At 35.4% G+C, this 25,936-nt stretch overlaps 1 protein-coding gene across 2 annotated transcripts in view; it reads right to left on the bottom strand.

Moving 5' to 3' along the window:
• The window catches only part of LOC132698155 (nephrin), a 520,664-nt gene that overhangs the window by 254,767 nt on the left and 239,961 nt on the right, over positions 1-25,936 (bottom strand). For both annotated transcript variants that reach the window (XM_060664070.1, XM_060664071.1), the window contains one exon: positions 18,438-18,514. In XM_060664070.1, the coding sequence (XP_060520053.1) occupies positions 18,438-18,462 (25 nt within the window). In that variant the 5' untranslated portion in view covers positions 18,463-18,514. The remainder of the gene's footprint in view (positions 1-18,437; positions 18,515-25,936) is intronic.

Below are 25,936 nucleotides of genomic sequence, written 5' to 3'. Positions count from 1 at the left end.
AGCTACAACAAACATGAAACATTCAGAATACTAATAGAAGACCCTATTAGGAAATTAAAAAATACAGCCGGTATTTGTCAAACAATTGGTAATAGGCGGACCAGCCTCACGTAAATCATGAAACAGAATCCAGTAAACTATAGTCCATATACGATATTTCTACAAAATATTATTAAAAAACAATAGTGAGTGGAAATTCATAAAAAGTTAGGACAAAAATATCTATTTCCCGTCGATGATTCTAGATATTTGCCGATTACTTCCATAAAGAACAACACTCGACCATATTAACATCATGACAGAACACTTCACCTGACCTCATATTGGCGACATCTAACGATTATTACAAGCGTTATTAATATTTAGTCAACTCCTTTAGTCACCCAGCCCCGGTCTCCTCAACTTTGGTGACGGGTTGACGGCAATCAGATGTTTTCGGAAAATTTAGACCACATATTTTTCAGTTCTAATGTTCCCGTCATATTTGTGTTGTTTTGCAAAAATTTATCCAAAAGTAATTGTCGTAGATGAAGTTTATAAACTTCTAGCTCGTGCCTAAACGAACTCGTGAAATGTTAGTTATAAAACAAAAATAAAAAGTATTTTTAAATTTTCCTGAAAAACAAGCCAAAATTTCTGAGTTAAATTAGAATTTCTGAAAAAAATTCAGATTATCTGACTTAAAGTCATAACAATAAGATTCAGTTCAAATATCATTTTTTGATTGACATCAACAGGATCTCGCACTTGCTTGAGTAGGTTAGATTTTTACTGCTTTTCTTCTTTCCCTGATTGCTTCCTCCTCGTCCGTTCTCCTTAATTTTTCTATCATAATCGTTCTTTTTGAATTAATAAAGGATCGTACTGTCTTCATGAACGGGCAAGTAAGTTTTTAATGCTCCGTCGCTAATGCTGCGACATTAATATTAAAGAGAAGGAGAGCATCATCCAGAAGAAAATACAATGACTTTTCCTCTTAGAGGTAAAATAAAAAAATAAATACATAAGAAAAAATGCAAGTTTGTTGAGTTTTAAGTGCGACAATTGTGAAACACCTCGTATACTGTTTTTTTTTTCATTGTCGCTGCCCTGACTTGCTCTTCAGAAATCTTGACTTGTTTTTCAAAAATTGGGACTAGTTTTTAACACCCATTTTTTATTCCTGATCGCCTTTCAGTGGCTTTTGTAAAAACCAAAGAATTGCACACGAAATCTGAATGAGCACTTTAAGATGCGTTTGCTTAATATTTTGACCACACCTTATTTTGTTTATGCGCGTCTATTATTTTACATCTACGTTATATTCCGTAAATCCAAAAGTTACCCGTTTAGGACGATAAATAGGGTCGCTGGTTTTCGATCAGTTATTGTGGCTATTATGGCATAGAGAACAATCAGATCGACATTAAACGCCAAATTTATTACGTGCATTATGTTGACTAAACTACAGCCCCCGCTTTTATACGTAAGTTGGATATACCGGATTAAATTGTACCGCGCTGATATTTGTAAACCCAATAAGCTTACAAATCAAACACAAACTTTGCAAAATAGGCTTCGAGGCCGACCGACACGTATGGAACAGTGGAATATTCGGATATGTTGGCCCCACTAACTTATCAACAATTATAATCGGATAGGCGATTGAATCCCGTTTATTGGTTGTTTGCCCAAGTCATCAACTCGTCGAATTTTTTTTTTTATTTGGGTGACTAAATGGGTCAAAGTAAAATGTCAAATCCAAGCGCGAAAAGCGTACGTCAGGGACCACGGTTTAAAATTTTCCACCCTCGCGTAATTATGATGAATCAGTTCCCGTGAAATAAAGGTGCAATAATGAAAAGCACCGCACACACCCTCTCTGCTGCTGACAACAAAGCGTATACACGTTAAAAAGATCAAAAGCTTTCGCCGTTCGATATCGGCTTGTGCGTGAAGCGGTGTTTTTTGTAAAAGACGCGAGTTTGTGTTTGAGCCTCGCGTTGAATTTACCCCCTGTAACTTTTGACAGCTAATTTAATTTAGACGTATCAAAATTAACTGTTGAATCCCATTACTAGGGTAGAAAAGAGACAATTCGAGGTATAGTGCCGAAATCATGCGATGTAATAAACAGTATATGTCAAGGAAATGTTCACCTTTTCAGGTTGTGCAAAATTGCGCCATTTTGAATATACGTACAGATAGACTGGTTTAAAGCTACTTTAACATTTAAGGTTAAATATAAATTTAACTGAAGCATTTAAAAACTTAATTCTAAACAAATGTCATTATTGGAGTTTTGTAAAGGCCATTTAAGCATTTAACGCAATTTAACGTATTATTATTCAATAACTTATACTTTAGCAGTTTCAGATATTAACAGATAAAGATGATAAATCCTAATAATTTAATAACAAACAATTTCTCTTATGCCTATGAACCCTGACAGCAAAAGGGATTGGTTTTCATTACTTAAACCGATAAAACCGTATTCTGGTGAAGTTCACACCGACACTGTCAAAACTGTTAATGATAAAAATTGCGAGAAATTTAAAAATTCTTTTTTTTTTATTACTTAAAATATTACTTATTCACACTTACTCACAAAAGCCTTAAGGTGTATTTAAAATTGGCATTTTTATAAAATTAATGTCTTTGTTTTTGTTTGTTTGGCTTTTATGTTTGATTGCTATTAATTTCAGAGAGTTTCTGTTATGTTCTTTTTATTTTCAGTTATTATTAAAATGTTGGCTATTTATTTGATAAATTGTTTCATGCCATCTGTAAACTGTAGATTTCATAGTTTTTGTATGATTAATAGTATATTATGCAACAAGTGGGGTAAACGGCATTTGACTCACGAGTCTATTTGACACGAGCGGAGCGAGTTTTTAATAAACGAGTGAGTTAAAAGTGTACCGAACGTTTTTCGCCACATTTTCGCCAAAAAACACGAATACATGCACTGACATGGCCGTCAGAAATAAAATTTAATGCGTGGGAAATATCTCCGAAATCATTCCTTTGTAAAGGAAAAAAATCGAACCGTATGCAAAATTATTACAAATATATGATTTAATACACATACATAGATACATACACATAATAATACACAATAATACTTTTGTATTTTAAAAAATAAATGAGCGATCTATCATATTATATTTCGCGCCACAATGGGCTTCATATTTTTTTCTGTTTTGTCAGTTGTTCCCACAGAATTTCGGTCTCTCTTCTCTATACATTTGCCAAATAGGGTGGAAAACAAGTTATGTTAACTGCTTGTGGAAAGATGAAAGACCTGGGGATATTTTTCACTTCACTTCTTCGTGATTATAATGAGCTAAGCAAACCAGCTTTATTGCATTTCTGTGCAACCCAAAACTTTAATGGTGATATAGTTACGTAAAATTGAGCCACCAGTTTTCCGAAACAACTTTTCTCGCAAATTTTCCAAGCAACTGCTACGTTGGTATGCCCGAATTGCATACTCCGCAAACCGACTAATTGTATACGAAAACAAATTTTAATAATCGTACATTTGTATTTTTATCCATTTCGATGTTACCAACGTGAAGAATGCATGCAAAAATGTACGAGCGAAAGTTCTGCTTTATAAAACATCCAGCTTTATTACCGGAAATAAGCCGGAATATTCAGATAAGGATATGTCGAAAGAATTTAATAAACCCAACGTGAAATTGTCTGGAGTCTATTTTACCTGTTCGGGCAAATGGAATTCGTCCTAGGACCGTATTAAATGGAACTATTTTTGCAAGGGGCAAATGGGAATTTTCCAAGCATACCGGGCGACAATGCAATGTCCCGCTACCCGTAATATAACCAATTTAAACGAATAAAACATATTACAGATCGAAAGTATCTACAGTACCAAAGTAAAATCCAGATTTTGTCCTTAAATGGCAACTATTAAGTATTTAAAATGTCCATGACCTCAAGGAGATAATTGGAAACTTTGGTTTCTTGGAATTTGTACTGCTACTGTGTGTGCATTGACTGATATGACAATTAGTGCAAAGCGAACTAACCAAAGCTTGTGCAGATGGTATACTAGGCCGGCACCCAGGTTAAATTGACCATTTAACATAACAATAGTGAAGATTTTTCTCTTGAAGAGTTAAATAAATAGTTAATTTCATTAAAATATATTACATACAATTTTTGGAATCAATTAATTAATGTATTGAAATCTTTAAATATGATGAAACGACGTCGAAGCTGTGAAACATAGCAATTGAAATAGCATAAGCAGGAGCAAACTAAGGTAATAAATATTTCATTATCCACATTACATTTCCAAAGGCCCTTGTGTCGCTTGTGCTAAGAAACAAATGCAATTCAAAGAAATCATCATACTCTATGACCTCGCATTTCCATGGAAATTGATTGAAATGTTTTCCGAACTCGCGAAACTTTTGACATATTTTTTACGGAGTTATTTTCGAACTGCGAGAAATAATACTTGGGGAATACTGTTTTTAGACCTAACTAAATGATATTATTGACGAAAATAAAAATTGGAAAGTTCCCCTTATTACTGAACCGATGTTCGGATGTAAATTGGCAAAAGAAAATCGGCATTCCGCTTTGTATACCCGATATAGACGCTGGAAAAAAATCGCCGGAACAAGTAAAATAAAAGGGAAAAAATTACAAAGGAAATGGAAACTTTTTTTTCGTGCTAATGGAAAATTGTCGCCTTTGTTCCGAAATCCGGATAAAAGGTTATGATTTGCCGGTCGTCTGTTTGGACAAGGCTAATTAAATTCGACGCGGCCGAAAGAGACGTACGCGTGAATCGTTGCTTTCGAATTTTGAAAAAGAAAAAAATTAATTTTGTCGGTCCGATATTTTTTTCGTATAGGCTTCGGGCGTTTTCCGACGTTATGATACCGCCCCCATATAATCACCCAAAATTAAAGCCGGGTAAACATTTTTTTACAAATGCACGAGGGTTTTTGATTATACTGTTTTCGAAAAAATTGATACTGTATTCAAACAATCCGCCCGGAAAATCGCGTCTGATTTTATTTGTTTATTTTTCATTGGTTTTCGATATAAACAAACGAAGCGAAATTGATTGGCGCGCCACTGCGAGCGCAGCTTTGTTATTTCAATATTCAACCACGGTATCAACAGTATCAACTACAATATTATGAATTATCGAGGTCTATGGGACTATACTTTTTGAATAAAACCGCTCAAAATGCCTATACATTCATCTATAAACTTCCTAGAGATATTGGATGTGGAATTTTAATAAAACGACTGGTATATTCGGCCTCCGTATAAATACAACTGTTCAAAATCAGTTTATGTCCTATCCTATCCTATCCTACCAGTCTTAAGCCGCGTTTTCAGGTATCTGTCATACACATAGGTGTAGCTAGTAAGTTGATATATACGCCCATTTCCATGTATCCGTTTGTCGTTCCGTTTCAGTTAGTTATCTGTTTCGCCATTGCGAAGTAAAAAATAAGCATAACCTAACTGAAATTTAACAGCAGTTGCAGAGCAGTTTATGCACGCTAAAACAAAGAAAATTGAAAAATGAACATTGCTTCTGGATTCGACTTTTGTTTGTGCCGGATTTAACGGCTTCTTATTTGAAATTTTCACAGATCAGCTGCAGAACACTCAATAAAAGAAGTAGCTAACCAATTAGTATTATCCTTGTCAAGCACATTATAAGTTCACTGCATGTAGTTCGAAATTTATCAACTTATCTATCAAATCACTTAAAATCTCACCACCACCAAAATTTTATTTTATACCTGGGTACTTAAGACGAATGCACTGCAACCTAGCTTAACGGTTTCTGACCTATTTTGCCTTTTATATCTACAGTAAAATTTGCAGGTCTAAATTAACTTCGCATCAAAATAATAAAAATAATCCACTAACATTTGGGTCAACTTCAAAGTAAATTTTCCCGCGATCAAAGGAGTAGGCAGATTTTTGCAGGTGTTTTGTTCCTCTTTTCAAAAACAATATCTCCTACTCCAAAGAATGATTGTTTAAACCATATATATGGGCAGGGCTTTTGCATCTGTCGACGTATCCTACATCTCAATTTCCAGGACTTCTTATCTTGCCAATCATTAACCGTTTAGATCAGACAAAACCAAGTTGATGTTGTGGTTTTCTAATCTATACCAGAGAAGGAGCTTTAGCGTAGTTGTTTTTTAAATTTCATTTTTTGATAGTTAACAAGAAGGAAATGGTTTAGACAAGTTTAAACAAGTCCCCCTTTTAAGATCTTCGGAACTTTCAACAGGCCATTAAATGTGAATCACCTGGTATGTTAGGTATTTTTTAATAAATAATTGGGAAAACTATTAGTTACGTGTTTATTTGACAGAAACTAAACAATGGTACAACTTGCTGTTTACACTAAACTGACTGAGTTGCAATATACGCAGTAACTTTTTGAAGTGTCCGACTTCAATTGGAAAACGCAAAACAAAGCAACTGTTGGAAAACCAGATGAAAATCTAGATCCACGGCGGATGCCGAAAAATGGGCGCATGATCTCAGCAGTCGAGCCCATCTGAGTGCGAATGGTTTTTTTTCTGTCTCAAAAATATATAAAAAAAACGGTTTTTCTTCACCTCGCTTTGGTATTTTATGGTTTTGGCGTAAAACCGAGATCATCAATCGTTGGATGATGTAGGGAAAATTATCAGGGAAATATTGGCTAATATTGATCACAAATTAATAGTAGTAGAGTAAGAGCGGAAACCTTCGAATGCCTTTTTATTTATTTGATATTTGTTCTTTTCTTTCAATTTATATAAATTTAAACAAAAATGTTGTTCATAACATCTTTTCTGAAGATTTAAGCTCTAATTAAAAAATATATACATTCAAATCGAGTTGACAGGTGCGAAAATTAGCTTTGACTGATTCTTTTGTTATATAACTTGGGTTAATCTTATAGAACGGAATCTACTGTCGTGGTCTGTGCTATTTTAAGAATAAGTAAATACAACATCCAATTTTAATAACTTTGTCTTATTCAGCGTTAGGGGCGGAGTCGACTTAAATTAACAATGTGTTCGTATGTTTGCAATTTGCCGCTAAACGCGGCAGTACATAATTTTAACGTCCAAAATGCCGTGTGGCGAATTCCGAATAGCGTGCTAAGCCCGGACGAAAATCTACAGGCTAATACCTATAAATTTTGCAGGCAAACGCCCGCCGCCTATAGTACGGACCAAATTTAATCAAACAAGTAACTGCACTTAAGGCCATAAAAGATTATAGGCGTTCGGGGAGGGACAAAAACCAACAAACCCGCCGAAGGATCCGGCAGTGGCAGCGAGCGACGCTGCCGGTAGCTGACTCGCGTAATTAAGCATTTATCCTGTAATTTCGCAGCGAGCGACAGGATGACGTGGTGGCATCGTCGCGCCGAGATAACGACCACGCTCGTCCGGGGACGCACACAAACACACGCGCCCGCGCGCCTGATTGATATCTGTTTCGCCGCCAGGGGGCGTGGCGGCCGCCGCGAGTACAGCGTTATCGTTGATTTAGTGCGTCCCGCTTGATAGGCCTAAACTAAATTAAAAATTTTTAGATTGAAGATTGTGATTTTAACGGGGAAAATTTGATGTCGGCACGACGAACGAAAATTGCCGATCGTGGTGTGTCATAGCCGAGCTAGTCCTCTTTGAAAGACGACTAAGTCTGGTAACTTACGTCAAAATATATTCAAAATCCAAAACTAACCAAAACAAAATACAGGGTGTTATTCAAATTACATCATATAATTTTTGATGTTCGCGGAACAAATAACACAAATGCTCGTTGTAGTGGCTGCTCGCCGTGCCACAGTGTATTTCAGCCGGGTTCGGTAGGTAATAGAGGACCGAACATTAGGGACGGACTCGAAAGGTGTTGGTAATGTTTTTTGTTGTTTATTTAGGTGGATATAATCTTATTAAATTACTAAGAAAAAGACAATGATATTAAATATATGCAATAAATTCATAGTTAGGAATATATATTCATAATTACATTTTTATTTTAAATGTCTAAATATAATTCTGTTACACCATCAGAGTCGTCATTGAGATTATTATAATAAGATTTATGTCGTTTTGTATAGAAATGTAAAAGTCCTCAGTTTTTATAATGTGCTGTACTAAATTTTTCCAGCTCCCAATTGGTATAAGCTATTATCTTGATTCGGGTTTAAAGGCCGTCGTCGATTGGAATTATTTCCTAACGTTTCGCTAGCACGAGTGGCGAGCTTCTTCAGAGGTCCTTCCATCTCCGATATTGGACGTAGACTGACGATTTCTCCTGTGCAGGTTGTATTTATGCCGATTGGTGGTGGGCGGGGCTTGTTCCGCTTCGGTTGGTCTCGGGATATCGATCGGTACTGCGCGGGCGTTCCTAAGGATCGGGTTCCAGATTTGGTTGAGTCTAAGGGTCTCCTCCTTTCGGTTGAAATTGTGTGGGTGTTTTTGTATCTGAATGGCTTCCCTGACTAGTCTGTTGTGATAGCCGTTGACCGATGCTAGTAACTTACAACTCTCAAAGTGTATCCTGTGTTCCCCGCTGCCCAGTGCGTGTTCAGCTACTGCAGACTTCTCTGTATGTCCTAGCCTGCAGCTTGCTTTATGCTCCTTAAGTCTCGTTCCCATTCATCTCTTGGTAGTCCCGATGTAGACCTTTTCGCATGAACACTGAATGCGGTAGACTCCTGCAGCTGAAAGTGAGCCCTTCTTGTCCTTCGCTGACCTGATGGTCTGCTGGATCTTCTTTGTAGGTTTAAAGATTGTTTTGATGTCGTGTCTTTTCAATACTCTGTCAATCCTGTCGGTGACACTCGGAATATACGGCAGATATGCGTGGGAGGTGGAGTATATGTGGTATGTTATTAATTATACTTTTTATCACATTTATAACACTGCAACTTAAAGTAGGAGTAACATTGCCTGCTCTGACTTGGTTTCACAAATGGCCTATGGAGTTAAACATGCCATGACATGGAGGAAGACGTAACACATTATGCCCAGCCTGTTTTTAGGACTTCGAAACGTTGAGTTTTTTTGTAACTCAATTCAAAATAAATATTATTTTTTAGCAAATATTCCTGGATTTCAGTTTTTGAATTTGATAAGGCTGGTGCTTTGTGCTGTGGTAGTTTTCGTTAACCATGACAATAACAATAAAGGAATATCTTTTAAGATAACTCGTGCAACAATTCTTCTAGAGAGAACAGCAGAAATTTAAATCAAAATATTTGAACCATGTCGTTGAGAAAATCCCAAAAAACCATAAATACCACTCGTATTAGGTTCGAACTGCCCAACCAAATACTCTTTACTCACTTTACTCACTTTACTCATTTTTTTAGTGGTTTACCTGTCCTTGGTAGTACCGTGGACTCTTAAATCGAAATAATACCGTTTGATGTGGATGCCACGGTGATAGAAACTGACAACGACAGGTGGATTCGTTGACATACATCTCTTGATTTTTTTATTGAAAGGGCCCTTAAGAAATCAAGTACGAAAGATGAACTGAGAAAAGTGTGATTTGAGCTGTTGACAAAGATTATAGTAAAACCATCTGAAGGAGCATACATCTGGGTTAGTTCAACACAACAAAGTTTTTCCTAATTTCTAAATTGCAATGACCTTCATAAACGAAACATCTACAACAAAGAAACTGCGTTTGTTTTTTGAAAGTACATATTTTGGCATGTCTATTAATATCATTCTGTAATAAACGGTTTAGCATGCTAATGCTAATTTAATTCGCTATTCAATCAGCTTATAGCTCATATGAATTAAATTTTTCTTCGTTGCAATTTTTATCGTAATAATTTGCTGCCTAGAGTTATTTACCGGCATTGTACAGAATGGACAGAAAACTATTCTTCATCGAGACTGCGTTGTAAAATTTCAGTGGCTAGTAGAAGTAAATGTATAAAATAAAAGGATTCTTTTAAAATATTTTTTGAAGTTTCTATTCAAATAAATTGTTAGCAGCCGATGTTTTTTTTAATAAACAACTAACCTACGATCTTATCCATGATATCTCTAATTTTTAATTCTCCAAAAAATTAAATGCAATACTATGACCTATTTTGTCGTAAATAACCTAAAATATCACAAAAAGAAAGAAATAGTTAATCATAAACGTATTTACTTGTCCATAAAAATATTAAAAAAAATGCCTGGGGCATAATTAGGGTTGTGGAATTAAACGGGCACATATTTTTGTGTCAATTGAGCGAAATAATTTTTAAAATACCAGCAAATTCATATTTATTTATTTATATAGTGGATATTATTATTGTAGTATTATAGTATTATAGTATCTTATTCGGATATTCCTTGAATAGGGTCATAGGTACATTGGACATCAGAAACGCATAATAACATAACTTATTAACATATTAATTATTAATAAATAATGATAGCACTCTACAATTGCAAGATGTTAAAACCATTTTTTCCAGTCCCAACGATGGGCATAATAATCAATATTCATTTGCCTGATAGGTGGAATATGAAGAGTAAGCCATGGAGGAAAAACAAATGCCTGAAATCGATTTGTCAGTAAATATTAAAATTACAATGTGCTCCTGAAGTTTACTATGAAACAGGAATACGATTGTCAGACTTTCGGGTGTTGAATTGTCTTACTTTCCGTTTGTGGTAAACAAAATTTCTCTTGGTGAAAATTTCAACTACTGACTCACGAACATTTTGCGCTGAACGCGACGTCGACGATTATTCCAACGGCATAGAAAAAGCTCGTCGTCACTAAAACAATTGCCTCTAATTAGGGTGAATTATGCGAGATGTTTTTATTAGGATAAAATTCCTCATTTAAAGTAAAGCGTTCCGAGAAAAGCGCATTTGTTAAGAAAATTAAAAACGTAATGGTTTAATTTTGCCCCTTCACAGTACGGAAAATAATTAAATACGAAATAACGGCAGCAATTGGGTCAACAAACTTGAGATAAACCTCGGAAACGCGTCGATCGTATGTATACGCACGATGCTAATAAGCCGTCAGTCCTGAAACATCCAGTGTATTATTTATCTATAGCGGCAATTAGTAATATGTAATCGGAGAAGGTAACGCCCACACCAATACGGAAACGTCTCGTGGAAATTGATGCGCGGCATGTTATTGTACGGCAAAATCTCTTTGTCGCAAATAGCTGAAGCGGTCATATTAATTGCATAAAATAGTGATCGCGAACTGGACTGCTAACGACTTGCTTATCAATCCTTTTCTTCTTCTTTTCCTCCTGCCATTGTGCTTAGCAATCAATACTCCTTTTAGTCTATGGTGACGTGACATGTCTTCTGCGGTTGCGCGATATGCAGCACTGTGTAGCACTTTAATAGTCGAGGAAAAGGAGTTCACACTAAAATTCTATTAATTCTATTAATTATTACTTTGCTCATATACGTTTCATTATTTACTTGACAGGAATATATAGTTTGTTCCAAATCGTAGCACGCGGTTCAATGGTGAGAAACGACCTTTTTCCAAGCAACCAATTACTGAAGTACTTTGCAATTTATATCTTTGGTAGTTTAATATTTCACAATAGGGAATTTGAACAAAATTTTAATTTGAAAAATATTGCTTATAAAAGTAAGCTTATACTAGAACCAAAAAAATAACTTCCTAGTTCTATGTAACAAATACAAGCAATTTAAAAGGAAAAAAATTAAATCCTCTGTGAAACGCGCTGTCATTGGTCGTGACCGGTTGTGACGTCATTCGCTCGTTAATCTACGCGCCACCCGGATGGTAGCATCGAGAAGCCAATAGAGAAGGACGTTCGTCTTGGTGGTTTTGATTTTAGTTTTAGTCTTGATCCTGGTTGCTTTTGTTATCTTGTGTTTAGTATCGAAAGAGAATGTTAAAAAGAAATTTACCTTTAGTGGATTTGTTTATGGTGACATCTTACATACAAAACACCGAAAGTTTTACTTTTACTGAGGTTCGCGGTGTTAAAGAAAGTTGGTTTAAAGTTTTCTAGTTTAAAAAAAAGTGGTATATCAAATAATGTAAAATGCAAGTTATTCAACAAAAAAAAAAGGATTTTTTTTTAAACTAGCGGAAACCTAAATACTGATTCTAAAGTATATTGCCATTGATAACTTAAAGTGTTCTTTATTTTATATAGATCAGGAAGCCATTCCTCTGGAGACTGCGATAGAATGGGTGCGAGTTCTAAGAGTTAAAAATGTTTGCACGGTTAAGGCTAGAGTGACACTTGAGCATAACGTTGACAAAAAAAGACGGCTTTTATTTTCTGGTAGGCGAATAAAAAGTGTCTGGCGTTTTACGGGTTGTACTAATACACTATGGCACGATTTGTAATATTGTTTTTGTGTTGCTTCCATTATTATCATGTAAAGCACAAAATACAAACACATTTTACACGACCCAAAAATAAACGTAAACATTATAATACTCGACTTATACCCTGAGAATAACACTATAACATGTCGCCGTATCGATCGAAAAGCAGCGGTATGACGTCACGATCATTCCCGCGTGTTTAGTGTCGTTTGAAAGGAATAGCCGGGTGTCACAACTTGAATTATTTATTGCAAATGAAATATTTGTTGCGGTCTTCACATACTGTTCTGCGGTTACGTGAAAACACATAATAAAATCTCGTGGAATTCTGGAGTAATAAACAGCGTATATTTGCGAAAACCAAGGATACACTTGAGAGGAGCAGTATTGGGAACCCAATACTGTCCCACGACAAACAATGGAAACAAAATAACACTCTTTGAGGCGGCCTGCCGGGTCCGGATACATAAACGATGAACCGGCCTCCTAGCCTCGTAACCCACTACCCGTCCGTTTCCAGCGCTACCGTTTTAACCCCCCCACTCGCACAGTTCCAGGAACTTCCATCGACTATCGCGGGCGCACTACATATTGAGTTTTGGGTTTTGATATTTGATTTGATTGATTATTATAAACAAACGTATTAGGGAAATTAAAAAAAATGATCAAATATAGAAAAAACTAAATTGGACTTTAATTTATAAAAGTAAATATATAAATATAAAAATATACTAATTGAATTTTCACTCTGTATCAATTTGCAAAAATATTTAAGTTAGTATAAATATTTTAGGTAAAATAAAGATTCCGTGGTTGTATTTTAAACATAGCTAAAGCTGCATGGTAAAACCTGTCGATGTGTCGGTCCACCGAAAATTTTCTGCGTTTTCGAACTTCTCGCGCGTGAACGGAAGATTTTGACACCATATTTCACTTGGTTTTCCATTCTGGCGAAAATGTTTTTGCAAATTGCAAATTGAACTGTCTCTCAGATATGAAACCATAAAACTGCCGTTACCGCAGAAGCAAAGGTGGAGTTCTATTATTTCTTGCTGAGTTATGAGATGATAAAAATGACATTTATGGAATATAAAACAAAGATTCCCGCGGAAGATAAATTGTAGAACTGAGAGGGCAATTTAATTGTCGCCTCTATATTTTATTGTTTTGACATGAGAAATGTCGGGTGTATGGCGCTTTTCCGAACATCCGATGACTTATTATTTTTTTGTATTTCTTACGAATTCCGTTTCGTGCGGTAAATCGATCGAGGCGGGCGCGTACGATATTAAGTGTTGCTGGTCAGTCAATACTGGTGTTGGTGGGACGTACGTACCATCAGGATACCGATTGCGGTATCACGACAAAGGTTACTTGACAGTGAACTCCCATCTGATGAACTTGAATGGTTTTGCTATTACTAAACTTTGTTTTAGAGTGATACAGGTATAAACTAGTCAAAATAAACATTTGACCTAGCAGAAATTCGCATAGAGGTAAAGGTGGCAGAGACGTTAAATACACCATTATACATAAAATATCAAAAATTCCCTTCGATTCGACTAGTGGAAAAAATTATTCAAGGTCAAACAAAATTGAGGTTTTTTTCCCATTTCCACCATTCGTGAGATATGACGGTTTCAACTATTACAAAATTCATATTTTACGTGATATGCACCTAAACGCAGCATATACACGTCATCGGACGTTCAATATAAATAAAAATCGGATACGATCTGATCAAATTTTCTTCATTACAATAGATCGAGGAGTATACCTATTGAGGAAACCACGTTAAAAAAAAGCGTCAAGTACATTACCTCATAGGTGGTGCGGAAATGTGAGCATATTATGTGAAATATGAATTTTCATAATAGATATAATCGCCAAATCTCACGAATGGTGAGTGTAAGGTATAATCATTTGTCTGACCTATTTACACAATAAAACCTATCGTTTTCGAGAAAAATGGGAAAAACTTCAATTTCGTACGTTTGACCTAGAATAAAAATTTTTGCACAAGTCGAATCGAAGGGGATTTTTGACATTTCATGTGTAATGGAATATTTAACGTCTGTGCCAATTTTCAGCTCCATGCGGATTTTGCCTAAGTTTTGACCTATGTCTATTTTGACTGAACTAGTAGCAGTTTTTGAGAATAAATATTTATTTAAACCAAGTGATTGTCATATATTTTGACCATTTTTTGACGGTGACAAGCTTGTGTAAATATATATTTATTGCTTGCTAATAATTCCATTGTTGATGTTCATTTATTAAACATTTTTCAAAATGGGGTAAATTTTTGTTTTGCATTTACACTTAGTGCATAATACATGACCTATTTTGATTAATAAATTTAAAAAAAATCATTGTTATTAAATAAATATGTTATAACCAAAATTGTTAATTTCATCATTTTTATGATACTATAAGGGGTGCAAGAGGTAGTGCTAAACCTCAAAACATGAAAACTAAACAAACGTCAACCTCACCTTCAATCACCTGGTGTATACCTTGCTAGATAACGAATGAGGCTCTTGCGGTATAACCATAGCTCTTATAAGGCAGGATTAAATCCCTTTAAATGGATCGAAGGAAGATAAGAGAAACCCACCTTCGGATAATATAAATGTTTCAAAATAAAACCGGAGTCTAAATAGTTCTTCAGTCGAATCTCCGAGAGGACCCGATTTGAAAGTGAATACACAGTCAAAATAATTCCACTCTCCCAAAATCCAAAAGAATACACACCTGGAATGTAATCAGTCAATCCACGAAGGCTCTAGACATGGAAGTTGCTTGGTGAAATGAAATAGATTTTATCTTAACCAACACAAGATGTCAAACGAAGTTGCGGACTGTGGCAGTGACCACCAACTTCTAGTAATGGATTTCAGATCCAGATCCAGAAAAACCTCGAGACAAGAGGTAAATAAAAGAAGAAATAGAAACTTTCAGAAAATTAAACCAGTATTAACGAATATAAATTCTGGTGATGACGCCGAAAAATCGTGGAAGAGTTTTAGGGAGGGTCACCTAGAACCTGCTAAACAGTGCTGCCGACTACAAAGCTTGGATGGTCGCAAACCTTGGATCAGTGAGTTGGTTGATGGTGGTGGACATGACAAGTTATAGAACAGGACAAACAAGTGAAAATAGGCCCTCTCGATGAAGGGACCTATACATCTCTATCTACAGGCATCCAGAAAAAATGCCGTGAAGACAAAGAAAATTACATATCCAAAAAATGTCACACTCGCACAGAAATGAGACTAAAGACAGGTAACCACGCAATTATGCAATTCAATCTGAATAAAGTACTGTTGTTGGGGACACTCAAGCAATATTGAACGCGTGGCCCAAATATTGCACAGCACTGTTCAAGGAAGAAACCGTATCATATGTGGAAAAAGGGGTCACCAGGTTGTGAGAATATTGCGGGAGAACGATTGCCTTTCTTTAATACCGAATACGAGTAAGATTCTATTTCGCATTATTAAAGACCGATTAGGGACCTATCTAGATCGACATATCCCCCAAGAAGGGCGAAGACACCAGAGAAAAGATTCTTAATACGAAACAGCTCATAGAGAAATGCTGAAAATTTAATATTCCAATGGTCATGGTCATGTACTATTTAGATTAGCAAAAGTATTGAGTGACTGTGTTAACTGAAAAATACTGTGGAGGGTTCATCGAAAAATGAACATCTAATTACAGAAAACACTAAAATTTAACTAGTTCAATCGTTGATCTTCTCGATCTTCCAATATCGTACTGACGATGGATGGACGATTCAAGCGCTCACCAAAACGATGTGCTGCTCAGATCCAAAAGGCACTTAGTTCTACAATTCTATAAATTGTTCAAGGATAGAAGTCAATGGCACAAATTAATCAGTGATCAAGATTCTCAGTAATGAGAGAACGACTCCCTCTGGTACTTAAATTTAATAATTAAGTTAAAACTTTTTCGAAAAATATTTTTTTTTGATAAATGCATATTTAATAATATTACAATAATATTCCTGAAAATAAACAAGCAACTTTCTGAAAAACAATTTTTTTGACAACGTTTGAAACACTTAAATATTTCTAAATTCTATTCAAATCGTTTTGAATTCGTTTTTTTAAAGGTTTTGTAAAAAGTTCGATTTTTATAAAAATATTTAAAGAAAATATTGTTTGATCACCAAATAATAGTGTATTGGTAAGCATTTATACATTTCGTAAATGTAATAACACACATAGCACAATCACACTGAGGGAATTAGTGCACACATTCAGCATTTGCGTCCCATCGTTATTATACTAAACAAAACTAACCAAAAAAAAAAAACAAAAATAAATTGAGATTTTTCTCAAAATGTTAGAATTAATGAAGCCAATGCATTTAAACATGGTTCAGTTCATTGAATTTGTATAAAGCTTTTCTGTTTTGTTATATTATTCAATAAATTGCTGCACGCTTCTTGTAATTTTTTTCTGTTTTAAAAAAAATCTGACATAACTACATGTTACAATTTATATTCCGTACACGCAACTCACACGTTAAGTTAAACTGATTAAAATTTTAAATCTAACCATTAAAATTGTACTAGATGGTGTATGCATAAATAAGTAAACGAGAATAGCCCATTCTCCAATTTATATAGGTAAACGAGAAAGTAAACGACACAAAAGTTTACATTGTTAATCGCAATTGTCAATTTGTTTTAGACAATTGAAAGCGATGTAAAATTAAACTTGTAAAATTACAAAAGACTGTAAATAATTTTGATATCTATTAATTAGAGAAGTAATCAGTTTCTTCTCTATGGATAAAACGTAAACAATGGTGGCTGAAGCCTTCTATAAATTACCGACGAAAATGATACCAATTTCGAATTTTTTGTTCTTTCATTTTTCCGTGGCCCGCATGTAGCTATTACAATGAACGATTAATTGCGCAATACGCTCGGAACGCACGCGAAATGGCGGCCGCCGTTCGCCAAATGCATATTTTTGCAATCCCCCGTTACCGAGTCGGAAAGCTCGACGACAACCCCCGCGGGCGGAACGGAAATTGAAAAAAATGTCTGTCAGGGAACTGTTTTGAATAATTTAACATTTTCATTCGATGCGGTTTCCATTTTGATACAAAAAAATACTATGGAAATTTATTGCTTTTTTTTTATTCGGTATCATCCTTATTACCTGAACGAATGATACATGCAGTTGGTGCAGAAGTAAGCAACGATTATCCGAAAGGCTATATGGCTACCAGGGATTGACGAAGTCATTATTACAATGTTTTTTTTTATTATTAAAACGTCCGAAAATTCAAGACATTGTTTCACAGCCCTTAGCTGGTACATATTGTGTTTAGTACTATAAATAGGCAATAGTTTTGTCGGAATGTCTTAAGATGTTAATGTAAAAATGGATCGATTCGGCAGACAATGGTCTATGGAGGAGTAAACGATCAATGTTCCAATTTCCATCTCAACAATGGTGTAACCACAACTGGTTTCAACTTTTAAAATTCCTTCTTCCTTGATGTTACTGTACTGTCGATATAAAGATGTGTAGAAATAACGACAAAGAACCAACGATTTCTAAACCTAAGTATCTGTATATATTCATGTGCATTCACAGCATTATTAATAGTTTGTGTTTGCTTATTACTACTTCCTACTATTGAAATTAAGATACATCAAGGTTTAGACTGGTAAGAGTTATTGTGTTTTCAACTTGGAGTATTATACCTTAATAATATCTTACAGATTGATATAGTTTTGCAGCTGTATAGTATAATAATTATTAATTATTAAAATGATTATTATTATAATAAATATAATATGCCTTGTATGTGAAACAGTTGTTACATATTTTTGATGGAGAAACATAACCTCAAAAATTTTGTACTTATTTGTCGGCTTAGTCGATGTTCTTGCAAGGTCAACAACTAGCTGTACAATAAATATTCACGAATAAATTTAGCAAAAAACCTTCGCGTGAAACCACTTAAGAGATTTATAAGTTGCGAATGCTTTTATGAATAAGGCGATTTACAGTCACTAACGAATACTTAAAACTCACCGAGACGCCGAAGACTGTCCGCCATTATCGCTCGTTTTCGCGTTTCTATAGAGATAAGTGGCGGCCGCAGATCAAATCTGAAACAAAAAGGGCGAACTGAAAAACTTTCGGATTGAAGCCCCTTCTAATGACCGTTTAAAAAGTAATGGGGTATTCGGACGAACAACGCGGACGATATTATTACGTCCGAAAACAAATGTCACAATGGCCCTAATAAAAGTTTTATAGACGAGATGTTGGATAAAGTTTATTTGGGAAGTTTTATTACATCGCCAAATTATTAAACACAAAATTGTGTAAGGCATTAACTTTATGACGTCGGTTTCCAGGCATTTTTATACCTCCCGGAGGTTAACGAGGTTTCTTCCGGGCTGATATTAAGCCGCAAACACAGGTGACATTTTTTTAAGCCCCGAATTTCTAAAACGGGAAAGTTTGCGCGAACTTATTTCTTGCGGATCAACGGGATGAGACTGGAACGGCGTTTTTGGAATCTGTTTGCTTTTCCGTTTTTTTGAAAATTATTTGGGAACGCGTATAATTTTCCTGTTGTGCAGTTGTGATCATTTGTTGTGTTATTTAGAAAGAACCACAAAAATGGTGTCCGTATGAAGAATTTTAAGAAATACTCATTGATAAACTAATTTCAAAATAATGTACACAATTACATTCCCAATGGTGTCAAGAATTATTGCACCAATTCACCAATTTATATACAGTTTCACACTACATATTTGAAATGGTAAATGTAAGTTTTTTGAAATTTTTTCATCTTCTTGGTACTTGCTTTGATACGTGCATTTTCTTTTCATGTATCGTAAATCACACAGGAAAATTTCAATTGTAACGTAAACAGCATTGCAATTGAAAATTAAATGCTTTATGATGAATATGAAATTTCATCGATTAACGAATCATACAAAAATATTTCTGAAGTTTTCAAACGACGGATCGTGTTGTTGAAAACCCTTTTATTTGTTTTATTTTTACAGACAGAACTACGAGCTTTTGATTAAGCCAATAGAAGCGAAAAAATGACTACAAAGCAAGTTTTACGTTTATTTATTCGTATGGAAATCTCGCGTCGCAGATAAAAAGAACGCTGCAGTTAGCATTTCCTGTAAAGTCCTCAGCATCGTCTGTCACATAACTCATATTTGACTCTGCCTTTTTTTGCAAATTATCAGTTTTCAGCTGAATTTCAGCAAATCAATGACTTTGGGTTACCGATTTCAAAAAACATCGAAAGTCCTATAGAAAATGTGTTACTACCATATTACTAGTTACTAATTATTACTATATTCCATACCAATTGTATTGAAATATGTGTAAAGTTTTAGGTCAAGCAAAAAAAAAAACAGTGTAAACATTTCAAACGTGGTGGTGAACTCGATCTAAAATTAAGGAACTCTTACAATTGAGAAATAAGGACTGTTTTCTTTCTCTTGCTCATCATCATCTACATGGAAGAATGGGCTGTTCTCGTTCTTTGATACTTTGTTTAATGTACGACCAAAATTATAGTGCATTTTTTGCTTTGAGGATTTAAGTATTTTACAGCACCTTAACCATAGACCTTCGCAGGACCGTGAAGTATTTTCGAATAAGCAGAAGAGTTTATTTTAACATCAGGTGATATGTATCGTTCGTATATTTATCTTACAGGTAAGTTTGAAAATAATCATTTGTCTTGTATTTTTGTGCCTTCTACATAGTCTTAGATTTATAAACAACAACAGTCTTTTTTCAGTCTATAGATTATATTCGCGATAGATAAAGGTACGTCATAAGAATACAGATAAATATGTATTAGAACCTTACAATTAAACATTTCTTGAAGGGGATATCCCGAGACCAGCCGAAGCGGAACAAGCCCCGTCCACCACCAATCGGCATAAATACAACCTGCGCAGGAGAAATCGCCAGTCCAGGACCTCTGAAGAAGCTCGCCACTCGTGCTAGCGAAACGTTAGGAAGTAATTGCAACCGACGACGGCCTTTAAACCCGAATTAAGATAATAGCTTATCAACGGGCCGCGAAAGCCTTAACCAATTTATCAAAAACAAGTGACATAGAACGTAATAAATTGTTACTTTGTACTAATTTATGTACAAATTTCAAGAATTGCTCGGCGAAAAAGGTCCCGCTTGTTAGTTAGGTAGATAAATTCCTAGGACGGTCCTGGAATTCTACAGGTCAGGTTCTGCTTGACAGGGTGTTCTATAAGGGACTGCGGTTTTGGAGTAATAAACAGTAGGCAAAGTTAATCACGGGGTCGGTTGTAAAAACACTATAATTCTGGTCCACCTATACCCATATATCCTCACTGAAACTACGCATTAAGTGTTTTTTTTTTATATTTTTGTTCTTCAAAAATTTTAAAAAATGTATTGGTCAGAAAATGGCAGTGTCTATTTATTTAGGAGTAAATACTTAAAATTAAACTAGATATGTACATTTAACCAATACTTTTTATTTATTGTTTGATATTGATTATTGTCAGTACAAAATACAAAAAAAATACTCAAAATTTTCACTTTGTTTTATATTACAACCACCGACTTTAAAGAAGGATAAATTAGTAGAATAATTTCACAAAGTGTCTCCAAAAATCATGACAAAACAAAAACTCTGAGTATAATGTGCCTCATAAATTCCATGTTCGCTGCTTTCGAGAGCCGGTTCGTAAAATGTTGTTCAACGTGTTGGGTATGTAATCCTTAATTTCTTTCTAATGTCAAATAAATACCAACGGCAAACGGGAATTCTTTGACAGTCATCGAGCGTGGGGATGCCACCCCCTCCAAGGGCGACCCGCCTCCGTGGAGCAGCATTATCTTTTTACTGATTAAGAAGTCCCGGCAGACTCGACTTATAAACTTGTCCTTTTAAGTTACTTTGGGGCGTACGTGTCTCACAACTTTGGGCGCCGTGAAAATTAAGTGTCCTTTCTGAGACATCTTTACAGTATGGAGAGGGAGAGAAGGAGAGCTCTTTGAAACCAAAACAAATTTGTTTTTCGCATTGCTCGGCGCGAGTTTTGGGCGGCTTTTGAATATTAAACGTCTCCATACCACCGCGGGGTACGTATACACGTCAAAAGACGTTTTTTTGGGGGGGTAATTACGAGGACTGCCTTTTTAACGTCATTTCACTAATTAATTAAGCTCTTTGACACAAAGCAACGAACGGGGGTGGCAGGGGAGGGGTTTACGCTGCGCACATTCGCCTTCGGCAAACACAAGGTTCGCTTTCAGCCGGTCGCCCGTGCGTAACGGGATCCGTGTAAGCTTCCTGACAATTATTGTTCTGCGGTTATCTCGACTAAGTTATAGAACAATGGGTTAACTAATGGCAATCCTAATAGAGATGACGCGAACAGAGCGATATCGAGAATTAAAAATTCCGATCGATATCGTTTTGGATCCGGATATAAAGGAGACCCGTTTCCGCCAGAGAGGATGTCGATAAAATAAGCACGAGGAATCGGTACTTGCCAGGTGAATCTAGTGCTGCACCTATACTCATGGTTCAAGGTGTGTCATTTGGATATTGCTTGAAATAATTTGCTTTTTGGTTAAGGTAGTTAATATTTACAGAGAAAATATGTGATAATATTAATACTGTGCTGTAAAAAAATTTATGAAGATAAAATGATTAAATTTTATTTTATCATTTGGCATCCTAAATAACAAATCGGCATTTTGTTTGTTATATTAGGAACAATTACATAATAATATCCGGATAGTGGAAATTCTTCCTCAAATTAAACTTTCTTTAATTTTTGTGCGCGAGAACTTTTGCGATGGACCTTTTTTTAGAGAAATTAAATGCAAGTCTTTCTCTCCACTTCCATGCTTGAAGGACCCAATGATTTTCTGTTACGATGTTCTCTTATGTGGTTTGCCTTTCGAGACTGGATACGATCGAAACTAAAATGCTAACTTATAGACATGTATAGAGAAGAGAACGGAATAAATGGCCAAAGAAAATTTGAAATTAGTTTCCTCTAGAAAGATAGCAAAGCTGTTACAGCCTTATAAAACTTCTTTTATTCATATTTTGGGTTAGGTTCGAGATATTGTTATGATGTTATAACAGGGTTGCTGGGCTCTCATTTGACTACGTCACTGTTTTCTTTTTGAGATTATTTCGGAAAAAAAACCGCTAGTAGATTAATTGTTTTTCAAAATGCGCTAAGCCCATTTGGAGTTATGGGAATTTATTTATGAAATTGTTCGAACAACATTCACCACTTTCCTTTCATAGATATGCAAAGAGCATTTAGCTAAAAAGTAACTATAATTGATATACAAGATCATTTTGCGCAAACTGAGTTTTAAAAGTCAACCCTAATGTCCAGATCAGAGTCAAAATAATTTGATTTATTGGATATTTTTTTTCAAATGTCTATATAGGGCAATCCGTTTTTCTAATGCCCAGCTCGTCCCTATTGTTCGGTCATATATATGTAATTGAATACCAGTTTATCTGAAAACTCCCTTTTTCTCTCGCTGTAACATGTAAATCAGTGTCACACTGCTATAGTTTGGTTCAACAAAACTAAAAGTAACTTTATTTAACTTTTCAAAGGAACTTCCACAGGCTACTGTAATACTTTTTACACAACTTCTGGATTACTCCTGCGTCGGTTTTTGCAGAGTCGAAATTGCTGACGTTTCGCCAATCATCCTGTTGGCTTCTTCAGAACTTGACTGAAACTGGCCCGCATTTTACTCCGTACCTGCTTATATATTGTTTGAGGGGAGCGGAGCTAAATGAGGGTCTATAAAAATCAATAAACAACCTAACAATCTTAACCGCGACTCAGGTCTCCATCTGTCACCAATTTGGGAATCAGTCATCCGAGACTGTGTTTATGCACCTCATTTAGCTCCGCTTCCCTCAAACAATATACAAGCAAGTACACAGTAAAATACGAGCCAGTTTCAGTCAAGCTCTGAAGAAGCCAACAGGATGATTGGCGAAACGTCAGCAATTTCGACTCAGCAAAAATCGACGCAGGAGTTTTGTAAAAAGTAACTTTAGCTAACCTTTCTATTTCGTTTGGAGCGCTGATCATCCATTTTGGATTTTGCCAAACCTAACCTTTATAGAAAGAAAACTTGGATGAAATGACAAGCTTCGTTTTCCATGATTAAAACCTTATGAGTTTTACCTTATAGTATTCGGATATTATTTTATAATTTATATTATAATTTATTTGTTTCTTCTTTTTCTGTTTACTTATTTTAATTACCGAAGGTAGTGAGAATTGTCCGTTGCTTTAAGCGGCATATGGCGGCAACTGCTTCAACTGGATGCCACAGTCTAAAACTGCCTTCGAGTTAGTTAATTTGGAGTTGGCTCCCTTGAGGGATGATTTAAGGAACCGTTATGGAAATTTTAATTGTTTTAGAGTACTTGGTCGGTCTCGTAAGCCCGTTTTACCTCATAGCTTCGTACCCTCGACGATTACACGACATCATTTCATATAAATGACAGTTTTCCACCACTACGCCCCCCTAAAAAAAAGTAAACACCCATTTAAAGAAAACGGCGGCGTATAAAAAGTACAAGGGCTGGTCCCGAAAGCTTGGAATCGGTAAAAAACGGGGAATACTTTCTCGATTACCCAAATTTATACATAATCCGCAAGATAATCTTGGCGGGCTACGAAAACCGGCAAATAAATTTGCGTGGCACGCAAGTCCCCACGGGGAAAGCGAAAGCATTTATTTCGCCATTTTTCTCGATCGTTTTTTTCGCGTTTTTGCGTGCGCAAAACTTCAAGGACGTTGAATTATGGGCCCTGTCCCCGTGTCAGTGAGCCGAGTAGAGATTTCGGTACGCACCTGCCTGATAATTTGAATATCACGTCGTGTAGCCTGTTCGGTATTGGAAACGGAGAAGAGAGTCCTGAAAGAAGTACTAGCGGCGCTGTAGGCCACATTCACCTAAAAATATTTAAAAAGTCTTCTAATTTAACAATATTGTTACTCAATCGATGCTTTGAAATATCTAAAATTGACAGCAGAGTCACTCCGGTCACACTTTTATTGCTTTTTGATGTAAGTGGTTTAAATTCGGTTATAAAGAGTGAAATGAATGAATCATTGTTGATCTAAAAAAAGCGTATGACAGCGTACCCCTAGTAAAACGGTGGGAGTCTTTACAACAAAACAATATAAACTCAGAAATAATAAATGCGGCGAAATCCTTATATCAAGGTACAAGATCGAGAGTTAAAACAAGTTGTGGTTTAACAACAGGATTTACGGTTACCATAGGCCTTGTTGCATGTTTTCAACGTTATTTAAAATTTATTTGAAAAATGCACTAAATATTTGGAAGAATATGGGAATACCAGTGGATGACGCGTACACAGTTTACACTCTATCGTTCACGCATGATCAAGTTGTTGCACAAGATATACAATATACAATATATGGCCTGCAAACTGATGGAATACAAATGGGGTTTGGAAGTCAACATCGGCAAGATTAAATGAAATGAAAATCGACAAAGGTGGAACTCTGGACGAAGCTATAGCACAGAGAAGGAAGAAGAGCAATTTCCATGTTAAACAATATACTAGGGGACAAAACTAAAACTGGAAATTTCAAAAAAAGAATTTACAATTCAATCTTTAAAAGCATCATAACAAATAGCTCTGAAGTATGGCCTTTGAAAGAAAAAACGCAGAACACGTTAAGAGCCACGAACACAATATCAAATCCAAAAAAAAAAATAGATTGGAACCCTCAAGGAAGAAGGAAACGAGGCAAGAGTTGGAGAGAGGGAATCGATAGTGAAATTCGGGAGAGGCCTGGAGGACTTGTGGATAGATAGAGAGGAATGGAGATTAGAAATCTATGAAATTTTCTCTAAGGGCAACTTTTTAAATATTTTGGTAAGATACTTTGAATAAAATCTTTAAAGAAGCTCATTGGACATCATTAAATTATAAACAGAATTATTAGAATATATTATAATTAATGCAATGCAATGATAGATGTGAGAAAATAACGAAACAGTTTTGGCTACAAACTTTTCAATCTTAGGCAGTTTCTCTACGACGAATGCCATAAATGAATCCAAGACATGCTTTCTGGACGCGCGGTATTCTGGGGCTTGATCTATGACCTCAATTGCTTACTGCTTTAGAAATGTATGCCGACCATTAGCCATGTTGACCGACCGAATACATTTTTCTGTTTAGAAAAATAAGAATGCTTTGCACAGCGATTAAATTAATATTAAAACTGTGATTGAGTACATGTTTATGCTAAAAGTATTAAATTTCTCTTACAAAACCCTAATCAAATAATAGCAAACTTAAAAATGTTTATCTTTAATGGTTGTCAGGACAACATTAAGGAGACAAAGAATTCAAGATGGCACTATACAACAAATTCGATAGCAAAATGACACGAATGAATGAATAAGTTTTACAAGAATATATTCAGTATAGATGTCTTTTTCAGAAATCATTATC

The sequence above is a fragment of the Cylas formicarius genome, unplaced genomic scaffold (assembly GCF_029955315.1).
Source record: "Cylas formicarius isolate icCylForm1 unplaced genomic scaffold, icCylForm1.1 PGA_scaffold_2__14_contigs__length_35257938, whole genome shotgun sequence".
Lineage (NCBI taxonomy): Eukaryota > Metazoa > Arthropoda > Insecta > Coleoptera > Brentidae > Cylas > Cylas formicarius.
The sequence above is the reverse complement of the archived record's forward strand: the minus strand, read 5'-3'. Positions and strand labels throughout refer to the sequence as shown.